This window comes from Electrophorus electricus, chromosome 9 (genome assembly GCF_013358815.1).
Source record: "Electrophorus electricus isolate fEleEle1 chromosome 9, fEleEle1.pri, whole genome shotgun sequence".
Taxonomy (NCBI): Eukaryota; Metazoa; Chordata; class Actinopteri; order Gymnotiformes; family Gymnotidae; genus Electrophorus; species Electrophorus electricus.
Window position 1 is genome coordinate 7,689,692 of NC_049543.1, and position 12,712 is coordinate 7,702,403.

General features: G+C 38.9%; 1 protein-coding gene across 3 annotated transcripts in view; it reads right to left on the reverse strand.

The window, feature by feature from the left end:
* The window catches only part of vcana (versican a), a 38,007-nt gene extending 26,360 nt beyond the window's left edge, over positions 1-11,647 (reverse strand). For 2 of the 3 annotated variants that reach the window (XM_035530281.1, XM_035530279.1), the window contains exons 1-7: positions 11,467-11,647; positions 10,019-10,089; positions 8,805-9,176; positions 7,851-8,025; positions 7,470-7,597; positions 5,778-6,071; positions 1,696-3,183 (exon numbers count right to left, since the gene is read on the reverse strand). In XM_035530281.1, the coding sequence (XP_035386174.1) occupies positions 1,696-3,183; positions 5,778-6,071; positions 7,470-7,597; positions 7,851-8,025; positions 8,805-9,176; positions 10,019-10,082 (2,521 nt within the window). In that variant the 5' untranslated portion in view covers positions 10,083-10,089; positions 11,467-11,647. Of the gene's footprint in view, positions 1-1,695; positions 3,184-5,777; positions 6,072-7,469; positions 7,598-7,850; positions 8,026-8,804; positions 9,177-10,018; positions 10,090-10,673; positions 10,876-11,466 lie in introns of those variants that run through there. The other variant, XM_035530280.1, reaches the window with a different exon arrangement.
* Between the last annotated feature and the right edge of the window lie 1,065 nt (positions 11,648-12,712).

Genomic DNA, 12,712 nt, shown 5'->3' on the forward strand with positions numbered 1-12,712 from the left:
CCATATAAAGTATTGTATTTTCAGTGTAAGAACCATATACTTAAAATGATTACAGTAAGGGTGGGATAAACCTTTTGGGTCTATAAGCATATCTAAAGTTCACTGATAAAAATGTGTTAAAAAACAATAAAAAAATCATAATTACTTTTTACACAAACTAGGCACTGACTGCTTCACTGTCTTTACACAGAAATAAGACTTTACTCTGGTGACATCAGCCTTCTTGTGGTGCCCAGTCTTCAGTGTGCTAATATGCATCTGTGTTTATTCAGGTTTTGCGCCAAGATGTCTCCCTGCCAAACCTCGAGAAACTGGGATAGAAAGAGGAGTAGCTTTGCTGTGGAGTCACTGCATCAACAGGCCTGTTGACTAGACTGCACTGGTCTCTTAACTGAAATGAATGCTACATCACCTCTGCAGAACCCAGTAATTAGCAGCTGCCAGCTGGAAGTGTCAAGCCTACTACTAAAAACACCAGTTTGGCTAAGCATAAAGAAACCTCTCCTAAAGCCCCTGAGTCTTGAGATAAATATGCATAAAGCTTAGAAATATTTAACATATGTGCAAGGCCACATGTATTTGAAGAACTGCAATGTCTTTTTCCAGTTTCTGTATCTTGAAGGTCTTTATAAAAAACATCCTGTAGTTTCAGATTAGGTACATGAGTGCTATATCCAGAGTGCTTTATTAACCACACTAAAATACCAATCCAAAGTCCCCCCAGCAGGTCTGAAAGAAAATTAAACCTAAATACTGCTAACATGGTAAACTTAGCTTTGGACTTTCTAAAACCAGACAACTGTACCTATATATAGTAGCTATCTAATATATTTTTATAGAAAAATACTTTTGTATGGAAACTGTATATCATGCCAAAAGATGTAAGCTAAAGTGCACATACCATCAATTACTCTAGCAACAGGCCAATTCACCCACTCTTTTCCACATAGTGAGTGAACAGTTTCACACAGAGACTGAACAGAAGAAGGGTCTGAGAAATGCCAAGTCTAAAGAACTCTTTTAGTTAATCTCGGAATATCCTGAACAAAGCATGCCCACAAAGAACTCATGTGGAGCGATCCACTCAGAGACTCTTTTCTGCACTACACACAAAAAAATACAATGAAGCCTCATTAAATCAGGTCTTTAGTAAAGCAGTGAATTTTACATGCTAATCTAGTCCTCATCAGAGGTCATTGAGGACATTACTTAACTTTTTTAGAGTAATTTTTAAAAACTTGTTGAATTTGATATTATTATTTCCAAACATATAATTGGCCTATGTGCAAAGCATAATAAGATTTCATTTATGAGCAGAGAAGGTGTAATAAATATTTATATAACACATACAAAAGAAAAAGCAACAACTGAACCAGAAAATTCCATTTCTGCTCAAAGGCTCTTACTATAAAATGAACTTGGCAAGGAATCCAACTATTCAGGACCCTGGACAGCACTATCATAAATATCTACATTCTGTGATTGACTCTAGCTTTAATACTATATGTTTGGGAAGCCTGATTATTCACAGTCATTCTACTTTGAATTATGCAATTAATAATTTATATTAACTAATGAAAGAAAACCACATGCTCATTTAAAGTATCTACTGATGATGAAATCAGTTAATACATTTTCATAGCTATAGACATAACAGCTTATAATCAGCAAAAAACAATATTAAAATGGTCTTACTTGTATCATTATCCTTTTGCTGATCTACATTAATGATGATCACTTGGATAGCCTGTCCAGCTGAGGACACTGTACAATTTGTGGGGCTTGTTGTAGGAGAAAGTGTCACCGACTGAATATGCTCTCTGCCAGTGTCGATAGTCATATCATTGCTTTCTGTCATTATCTCACTAAGGCTTTCAGGACTGCCTGATGCTGATTCCTCAGTGAATGCTGCACTTTCCGATTCTTGAGCAGGTGTTTCAGCTGTTGTGGATCTCAATGGCTTGGTAACCTGGGGTGATGCTGATATGGGTGTAGTGCTCAGGGGTTCTTCCGCACTGATATCAGGTATCTGTAAACTAGGTTCCACAGAGCTGAGACGCTCTTCCACCTCTTCCATTTCTAGGGTGGTTGATCCAGGCATCGTATTACACATAAATGTTGTGAATGTGACAGTGGCTTCAGTAGTGAGTGGTGTGGTGTAAAGTTCAGAGCTGATAACTCCATCAGAGGTCACTTCAGCCTCTGGAATGGTGGATTTGGATGGTGGCCCAGCCATAACACTAATGTCTGTGTCTGTTTCATATTCATTATATTCACCAAACTTAGTAGATTCAACTGGGGCTCTCTCGGCTCCTATGGTTAGATGGACATCTTTGGTACTAAGCAATCCTTCTTCATCTTTTGTTGTGCTTTCTCTGGAACTGCTTTCATAGGAAAGCCCAGTGACAGGGTGCACTAGTATTTGGGGTGATTTGTGATGAGTTGTTTCACTTGTTGAGGCTTCAGTGCTGGTTCCATAATCCCCAAGCTCCATCACTGATTTTGTAGCTACAGTTGTTTCAGTAATAGACTGTACAGTTCCTTCAGAATCTGGAGATATTCTAATCCTCTGTGTGGGCAGTACGGTAAGCAGTAGGTCCGAGGTAGTTTGCATGTGTATGTCTTCCAGATCCAGTTCCTCAGTTTTTCCTACTGCAAACATAGGCTCTGTGCTTGGAGAGGCTGAGAGCAGAACATCAGCTGGAATTGTGCCCACTTCAAGAACAGTGTGATCTTCTGATTCATCTGAAGGTGCCTTTATAACAGCATGAGTAGCAGTTGTGAACTCATCATGAACAACATCTCCACGTCTTTGTGCCTCCAACCCAGTTGAGCTTTCAGTGCCAAATTCATTTAAATCTGGTGTCATAATTGTATCATCTTCTATAAAATCCACTGTGACATGCTGGCTAATTGGTAACTCAGGGCTGCTAGGAAGCTGTGAGGTGCCTGGTGGGGCCATGCTGGTGGAAAACATGGAAGGAGGCTCTGTTGTGGCAATGCTGTCATAGTCATCTACAGAGACGTGGTCTACTTCAGAGGTTTCTCTTGGCTCCAAAGAGAACACTGTCGCAAAGGAGGCAGCCTGGCCAATGGTTGAAGAGCCTGTGTTGGGTGAGGCAGAGCTGACACCCTGGATTGTGACATCCACCCAAGTTGACTGGTTCAGTAAATGCTCATGACCTAAAGGAAGACAGAAATATGTTTGACCCACTGTAAACACCACCAAAAAGGAATACAGCACAACTGGCAAACCTAGGATATATGAGAGATGTTTTTGTTCCTCTACTGAGCAAATAATACAAACTTTGCTGTGCATTTTCATAGACGTTCAGTTTCCCATATTGCACTTCTATCTGAATAGGTTCACAGCATTTCACAGCAAAAAGGATTAATGTGTCATAACAATCATTGTTGAACAACTTTTAAAAGACCATGGCTCTCTTGTTGGGAAACATAACTCTAACGAAGTATATTAGAAAAGCTTTCTGTAGCATATAAGTTCATTTATAAATCACTCATGCTGGTCAACAACTAACAGCCAAACTTGATTTGTGAAGAAGCTATTTAGAAAAAATTTATTGGACAGTTTCTTCCCACAAAATACTTAACTGCTGTTTACCACAGTAAACTGACCCCATTGGAACATTACATATTTCTATGTTATTGCAAGGTCATTATAAAATTATTATGAAATAAACACCAATATTGCTCAGTAGAGATAAAACTTTGAAAAGAAAGTTCCTAGACTCCCTTAAATTTGTGTGAACCTTAAAACACCTTAAAACATCTCACCTGACCCAGCATTTTCATGTCAACACCTTCTGCATGTTTGCTTTTTACTCTTCTAGTTAATGGGGACTTTGCCAAGTTAAAACAGGGTATGTTGTATGAATCTTTTTAAATTGCTTTTTTAGAAATTATATCTTGCTAGCTCTTTTACTTTTATTATTGCACCTCTCAAACTGTCTAGACTGGTTGCATGATCATTAAGGGAAAGCTTTTTCTGTAATGTTTGTTTAATTAAACAATTAACCTAATATCTGTCAGATGTTTTCCTTAAAAGCTTTGACTTTGGCTTTTACTTATTCATTGTTCACACACTAAAACACACTGGGGAGTGACAGCATAGTGAACCTCTCCTCTCTAATGTGACATGGCCTGTAGCCATGGCTCCAGCTGGTCTGCATTAAGTGCATGCACTCCCTCTCTTTCTCTAGCTATCTCTGATGTAAGGTGTGAGTCATTTTCCTTCACAGGAAAGTAGACTGTGGTCTGCTCCAGTCAATGAGCAAGCCTTTATTCTGGCTTCGAACATCTGGCACTCTTTTTTTTTTTGAGAGAGAGAAAGAAAAAAAGATAAGGCATTTTAAGGTAAAAGAGAAAGCAATGCACTCAGCTCCACAATTCAGTGCAAGTTACCAGAACAGTGTGTAAAACACAAAGACCTGAGAGGTCTCTGCAAGCTAAAATAGACCAAACCAACAGCAGTGGTCACAGTGTCCCATTTAAGATGACCCCTGGGGTCCAGTACTTATCACAGTAGGTTGTCTTTCTGCATGAGCAGCCTGAATGGCAGGAGGTGAGTTATCTAAATTAGCCTCAGTTGAAAAGATAGAGCACCCCCCCAGGTCAGAGGTCAGTGAGACCCATTGATTCTGGAGCCACGGTGGTAGCTCTATTCATTATCAACATGTCCGCGCTGATAACCACGAGTGCAAGTGACAAGGAGGGGGGGTCTGACTGCAGAAACAGGAGGTAGATGGCAAGGTAGCGAGTGACACCTAAGCACTTTCTCATGCTGATGGATAGAGACCTGGTCAGAGCTCCAGGGAACCCCAGTGAAAACAGACTACATAAAAATACTACAGAGATGTGTTATTTTTGCAGCAAGAAATAATACATTCATTATTTCTAATTAAATTATTAGAATTATATAATTGATTATCAATTTATCTAATTGACCCCAAATATGTTATTTAAGATAAAAAGAGGACTAATATTTTTAATTTATCTGTAGATTTTGTATGGCGGTTCTTTCTAAATAAATAATGCCACTAACACTAAATTATGTAAACTGCAACTGCCATAAGTTATTCAAGAACTGAATATTTAATTAAATGTACCCTATGTAACAGTGTTACTGTTAATGGTACAATAGTATAAAACATTTAGAAATATGATTTAAATTTCCTGTTATCCAAGTCTAATTTGGTTTCCACGGAAACGGGAGGCAACCCAAAGTGAAGTGCAATGATGTCAGGGAACCATTGCGCTACAGTCTATCTAAGACTCATGTAAACTTTTCCAATGCACCATGTCTCAACTTGAATGAACTCTTTTAATTTAACAAACAATGGCAGCAATTTCAAACACAAATAAAATGACTTTAGATGTACACAGTCTTAGCTTCTGCCCAGTTTCACTGTCACTGATGTGGGAAAAGAGAGAGTTATATTGTCTTTGGAAACTGCAAGCAAACAAGTGTGTGTGTGTGTGTGTGTGTGTGTGTGTGTGTGTGTGTGTGTGTGTGTGTGTGTGTGTGTGTGTGTGTGTGTGTGTGTGTGCGTGCGTGTGTGTGTATGCATGTGTGTGTGTGTGTCTGGGTGTGTGGGAATGTAAGTGCTTGTAGGGGTGGGGACTAGATTACATACGCTCTAAGAATTGACATCAAGGCACTGGATGTCTGACTTAAACAGCAATACCAAGGAATCTATTTCCAGCATTTAGCATCATGCGCTCCACAAACAGTTGTAAAACACACCAAAGGTTAATACCTTTGAAACAGTATGCTCCCAATTTCGTGGTTTGTTCTGGAAAGCCTGTCTGGTTGTTGTAGCGATACATGGTCCGAACACCAAGCAGGCCCCCACCACACTGCAACCTGGGTATGGATACAGGATGACGGGCACTTCCATCTGAGAGCCATCCATAGTCGCAACGGTCCAACCCTTTCCTCCAGGCAGAATGGAGCTGACCGGGGGAAGCCAGCATTGCGTTCCAGCTCTCACACTCAGACTTGGCCTCCTCAAAGGTCATTTTACGTGTGGCAGGGGCGAAAAACACTTGACCTGGACACATATGAACACACAAAGATATGGGTAACCATAACATCAGGGGAAAAGGCCAAAAGATCTGCAGTGATTGAAGCATTTTGTCACAGTGTGTTAACAAATCAAATTATATCATAACAAATCTGCTGTCATGCATCATAATATTAAAAACGCCTGGCAACAATCAGTTATCATCAAATAAACATAACTCACATTGCCAATAATCAGTTACATCTCAAGATGAGCAGAGCAATCTGTGAAGTCTCTTTAAATAATCTGATGACAGCACATCTCGTAAACAAGATGTTGAAAAAAGCATAATGTTTTCCATGTGTGACCCTTGAGCTAAATTAAATGCAAACAAATGAACAAAAAAAAAATCACTGTAGAGGGTGTGCCTGTTTTTGCCTAGATTTAGGGTGTAACAAATGTTATAACCAAGATGTCTATCCATAGTCATAATTTACACCCATGTGTAACAGATACCTCTCAAACACCCATTTCATTAAGGGAAAAGAACCTATTAAAAACCACAACATAGAACAGTGTATTTGTTTTCAGGAAGTGACGCCAATTTGGAAACTGCTGTTAATTTATATGTTAGGGATAGTGCTCAAGCCCCACTAAGGCTGTAATACAATACCTGTCATCTGTTAGAATTATTATACAGTGCTAAAACAGAACTGTGGGTTGAAGCATGCCAGACGCTACAAACAAATCACTCTGTGGGCAAGTGATGGACAGTCCTTGCTGGCTCAAATCTGCACCTAGTATGCAAGCAACTGGATTTAGCCAGTCTGGATTAAGCCTATCTAGACTAACCAAAATTATCACCACACACTCTTCAATTTAGTTTTGAAACTACAACAGAAATATCACATTCAAAATGCCATTACCGTGCAGCTCACAGATAGGATGACTTGTATGTTACTGTCTCCAGTGTAGGTGTACTGTGCCTGTTTGCTATGGCAACATAAAACAGTATGCAAAAGTACTTTTCTTTCTGATGCCATCAAGTCTTGAAAACATTCTGTGACCAATTCTGAACTTTACTGAAGTTCTTATGCCTATGACTATTTTTTGCATTTTTGATTGAGGTAATTGTACAACTGTGGTTTGAAATCATGCTTAATGTGTCAGAAAAGTGCCAAACGACAATAAATTAAGTAACTTGGCTGCTCATGCACTAGCAGCGGTCTTTTCAGAAGTAATAATTATTATCACATACTATCTGGTACTCAGTTGTTTAATGAACTTCAAAATTAAAATGTCTGTGAGGCTATCCCAAACTTCATGTCTGTAGGTGGACATTTTCAATGACAGGAAAGGTTGATGACCTTAAACATTTCACATCATGTGTAGAGTAAGCTCTAGGAAAAAATCAGTTACGGAGAAACATTTCCTTGGAACTCTTACCCTCAAGCTTGTCTGCATAACAGTACACATCATAAGTCTCAGAGGGCTTCCGAAAGCCATATGACCGGACGCCAGGTTTTCCAGGCATGTTCCCAGAGCAGCCAAGTCTTGGACTAGTGATGGGGTATCTACACATAGACAGAAACCATTTTATGACCCTTCATTCAAAGCTTACCTTGCTTATTAAGGGTCTTTGCCCTTAATCTCTATAAAGCATTGTATTGTAAAAAGTGCTCCTCAAACAAGCAAGGAATGACTGTAATCAAAATATGCCATTGATGTTACTGCTAAGAGATGCAGTACAATATATTATTTATTTAGCAATGTGAAATTAAACAGTAACAGTAGGAATAACAGTGCAACGCATGAACATGCTCTGACCGCACTGTCTTATCTTCTATCCAACCAGCATCACACTGGTCGAATCCATCCTCATAGGCCGCTTTCAGCTGGTCTGCTGTGGCAATTGTAGCGCCAATGCTTTTGCAGGCCTCTACAGCACTGTTGTAGTCCAAGGTGTATCTGCTGGCCTTGTCCCGATAATGAAAAACAACACCTGGTAGAAGAAGGGAGTGACTCTAGAGTGAAATGTTAAACTTATTTATCAACTCTCTGAAAAAAAAAAGTGAGCCACACATAAAAAAAATAATAAAATGAGGGTTGAATTGTTACAATAACATAAGCACATGGGTGAAGGGACATTCCATCCTCCCAAGTGGTGGCTTTCAAACACACAGTAAGTGAATGAGTAATGGCTCAAATTAAAATGATGGAAACTTTGCTAAAACATGGGCAGTGCCAAAATTATCCAGACCCAACCCATTCCATCATTTAACGTTCCAAACATAAATTAAGTCTTCAAATGGAGATGTGTCTCAGAGAAGACTATGAGACACCACTCAAAGTTACTGAGCTGGAGGTCATTTTACTGTTTAATGATATAAAAGAAATGAAATTTTCAACTGTTCTAGAAGAAAAGAAGACAATGCAGAGGAAAATATTAAATAGCCTTGGGTTAAAAAGAATAAAACTAAATTGAACTAAACTGACCTAAATTGATATAACATAAATAATTTGAAATCTAATACACATGTTAATGAGCCACAGATTTAATGGGGTAAAGCTTATTAAAATTTGTACTAATTTGTAAGATTTCTAATAAGTCATACTAAAAAAAGTTTCGTACAATATATCATCTGTAATTAACTGAACAATGGGGCTAATACAACCGGGACATGGAAAGAACATGAATGGTTTTTTTTAATGAATAAATGAAGAGATATAATCAATTAAGAAATAGACAGAGGCACTAAATGACAAACGCCAGACGCTCACCACTGACATCTAAGTTGACCGTATCTTGTGTGTCCTCAATGCCATACATGACCTCGCAGCGGTAAGTTCCAGCATCGCTGGCCCGCAGCTTCACCATCGTCAACGAAGCGTCGACGACATATTCGGGGTGACTCTGCACAGACACCCGGTTCCTGTAGCTGGAGCCAATCTTAATGACACCGCTCTGGGCTACGAGCACGATGAATTCCATCTCACCCTCAATCTTGGTCCATTTGATACGCAAATAGTTTGTGTTTGGGATTGTGGCATTGCTGGGTGCCATGGTAGGGAGCATAGAGAAGTGGCAGGGCAGGACCACCTTCCCTGACAGTGAGCCGCTTACAGGCTGCATCACTATTACTGAACTGGAGGCTGAAAGATTCAAGAATGCAGCACATTAAATACACACAATCAGCATATCCAAAGGCATCACAGAGAGTCCCTTGTGGAGGGTTTCCCCACACAGTGATGCCAGTGTGGATTCAACATGTGCTGGAACACATTAGCATGCTATACAAAACAACACATAAGTATGCTATACAAAAGGTTTAGCATTTTTTTCCCTAAATAAAATAAGATAGATATGAAGCAACCAAGGAACATTGTGGGAAATAGAAACTATAATTAAACTAATTAACTGCAACAGAACTGATACTCTCAAGCACATCGCCATGATTGCTAGACATCAGAGTTGAAATAAACTGAGTCATCATGTCTGGATAGAGGGAATCATGGAATTCTCTGATCAACAATGTAAGGAAAGCTCTGGAGAGGTGGAATAACCCCTGAGGGCCACATATACTACAGTATGTGGAGGGCCTTTCTAAGCGATGAGGTGAAGCCGTCTGTTTTCACCAGACAGAGTTTTCCTAATTAAAAGGTATGGATCCTTGGAAGAACACAGTAAGACTTGGGGATCTGAGAAACAAGGTTTGCTTGGTGGGAAACAGAAGATCACTGCTTTGTAAAAAACATGGAAAAAAAATGCTCTTCCACTTATTCATCATATGAGATCTGTATCTCTCTCTCTCTCTCTCTCTCTCTCTCTTTCACACACACACACACACACACACACACACACACACACACACACAGTCCTAAGAAATATGTTGTGCAGATTACTGTTGAAACTTTAATGTAATCTGATTTATGTGTCATATATATATATATATATATATATATATATATATATATATACATGTAAATATACTTACCATGTCCACAGAATAAGTGGCATAAGTAGAATAACCACAATATATGTTTTATATTCAGTAACATTTTCCGTCTAGAAGATGAAGAAAACAAACAGAAAATTAATAGTTTGCTTGACACTATCAGATGAGAGTTTCAAATAAAAACATTTTAATTGCTATATATATATATATATATATATATTCCATCAATAAATCTTTATTTCATTAAATCCAATACAAATCTAACTAGAATAAATAGCATAGCTCCACGATTTTCTTTCAATGCATTGAACAATTTTGAATGCTCTGCCTTCTTCATTTGTCTGCCATGGATTGTTGGTCTAGTGGCGGCCAAACGAAACGGTTCCTTTGAGAAGGTGGGTGGTAGTGGAATTGGGTATTCTGTTGCCGTAACCCCCTAAGGGGACAAGATGCAAGTTTGTGCGTCAAAGCACAGAGGCCCACTTACAGTGCTAACCCCCCAGAATGAAACCAATCAGATAGAGCTTTGGAACTAAACTCATTCATTCAAGGATTCGTGTCTAATATCATAATGATATAGAAAACGGCATACTTAATGGTTGTGGCTGAGAAGAATTCTAAACGTAAAGTTTTGTTTAATAATCGAAACATTCGACAGACGCCCACATGCCTCGACAGACGCGCACAGGCTTACTTTCGTGTAGCTGGGCGGACAGCTCATTTACGGTTCCTTGCTAATTTCAGAGTCAGCCATGGGCTCGCTGTCTTTCTGTACGTGCTGGCAGCTGGCTCGCTGTTCAGATGAATAGACTTCCTTCACGTGCCATGCATTCTCACAGTATTCCTCTTCCTCGTCTTCTACGCTCCCTCTCTCTCTATCTCTCTCATACCATGAATAGATAGTAGGGACACTTTAAATGCAGCTAGCATTCCGATTGAAAGTCAGCATGTGGTCTCAAAATGAATTAAAAAAAAAATAAACAGACATAAAGCGATCCGAAACTTGGCAATTCAAAACATCATTCCTACTTCTATGTAAAATAAACTCTTTACCACGATTTTAATAAAGCATAATACCATAGCTATAAGGCATGGCGAAAACTCGTTTTATCTTTAGGTGGCAACTGACGACAGAGATTCATGAGCCATCACCATAGGTTATCCTCAACTTCATGAAGTCGCATCTACTTCAGTGCTCCCGAACCGAACTGCAACACCTGTGCTTATACTGAAAGGTCCGTATTCTGTCTAACATCTCTATTAGGTTTGACAAGAATTCAAGGATGGGAATAACTTTTGATTCTTCACCGGTTCACTTATTTTCATGCAAAACTGTTGGATCGTTTACCTATAATTACGATTAAAGACCTTTAAGGTTAACAGGGAATCCTTAGAACATTTACTCATAGAACTCAACCCGACATCTGAAGTTCATACTTTTCCCTGTACCCCAAAAAAAGTAGAAATGATTAATTGAAATACTGTACCTTTAATTTAAAAGATATAATTCCAAAGGTAAAGTGTTTATTGGTGCTTAAATTCCAGCATTACATTCCAGTATGTCCAGAGTCCATGTGAAACAGTGGCCACGAGTTTGCCAGTCGTTATGCTTTATTCCCCCGGTGCTCGTTGAAGTCCGCTCCTCTTTGGAGATAGCTCTGGTTATTGTGTCGCTTGCTCTTACAGAAGATGTCCAAGCCAGCACCAATTCGTCTTACATGCAGTTATGTCGTCAGGAATATAGAGGAGGGGCAGTAGTGCCCATTCGAAAACTGACTAGCCACTTGGGTGGAGGGGGGATATGAGACAATCTAGCACGTTCAGAAAAACTTTAAATTAGGATTCTAAAGGGAAGTCTGGTTCGCTGGAGTTTACAGTGCTTGTTCCTAATTTATTGGTGTTACTACTGGGTTCTGCACAATGTTCGGAAGCATCTTTATAGCAGTAGATAACGGGTTTTTTGTTTGTTTGTTTGTTTTTCAAAAAACAACATCGTAGATTTACAGAAATATTCAGTAATGTGAAATACATACATGCTTTCGGCGGAATCTTGAATCTGTGTAGTTTTATTTAAATGCATTTAAATATATGAGTGATAGTCTGCTTTTTGCCATATGGGCTCCATCAAGGGTTCAAGCAAGCGTAATGATTGCAGAGGCGCTTTCGAAGTAGCATGATAATTTCTGTAATTGCATGCATGCAGCGCTTCTAGTTCACCATGTACTTGGTCGCTAGCATTCGTTCCGTCGTTACAGAGAAGAGCGCATGATATAACATATATATACTATACATATATGGTAAATAATAACTGTATAATAAAGAAGGGATACATCCCTATAATCAAACAATCTGATTTAATTACTCAACATCCTTAGTCAACGGCTAATTAAGAAGGTATTCATTAATCAGCACACGTTCTAAAGAAAATGACAAAAAAAATAAATAAATATCCGATATTATTTGGAAACTCTCTGATATGCCTAAGTTGAGTGGGAGTTGTAATGTTGTTACTCTTTTTACCTGTCTTTGACACAAGAGGGAGTGTCCGACCACTAAGTGCCCACACATTGATAAGGATAATATTCTACTCTTAAAGGGGGTTAAAATGTTGAGTATTGTGCTAATCTTCTCACTCGAGTAGGCCGTAAGGTCTGATGTGGTTTATAGTCTACTTGAGCTAGAAGATAACCTGATGTGCCATATAGCCTAATTGACTGAGAAGATTACCTGATG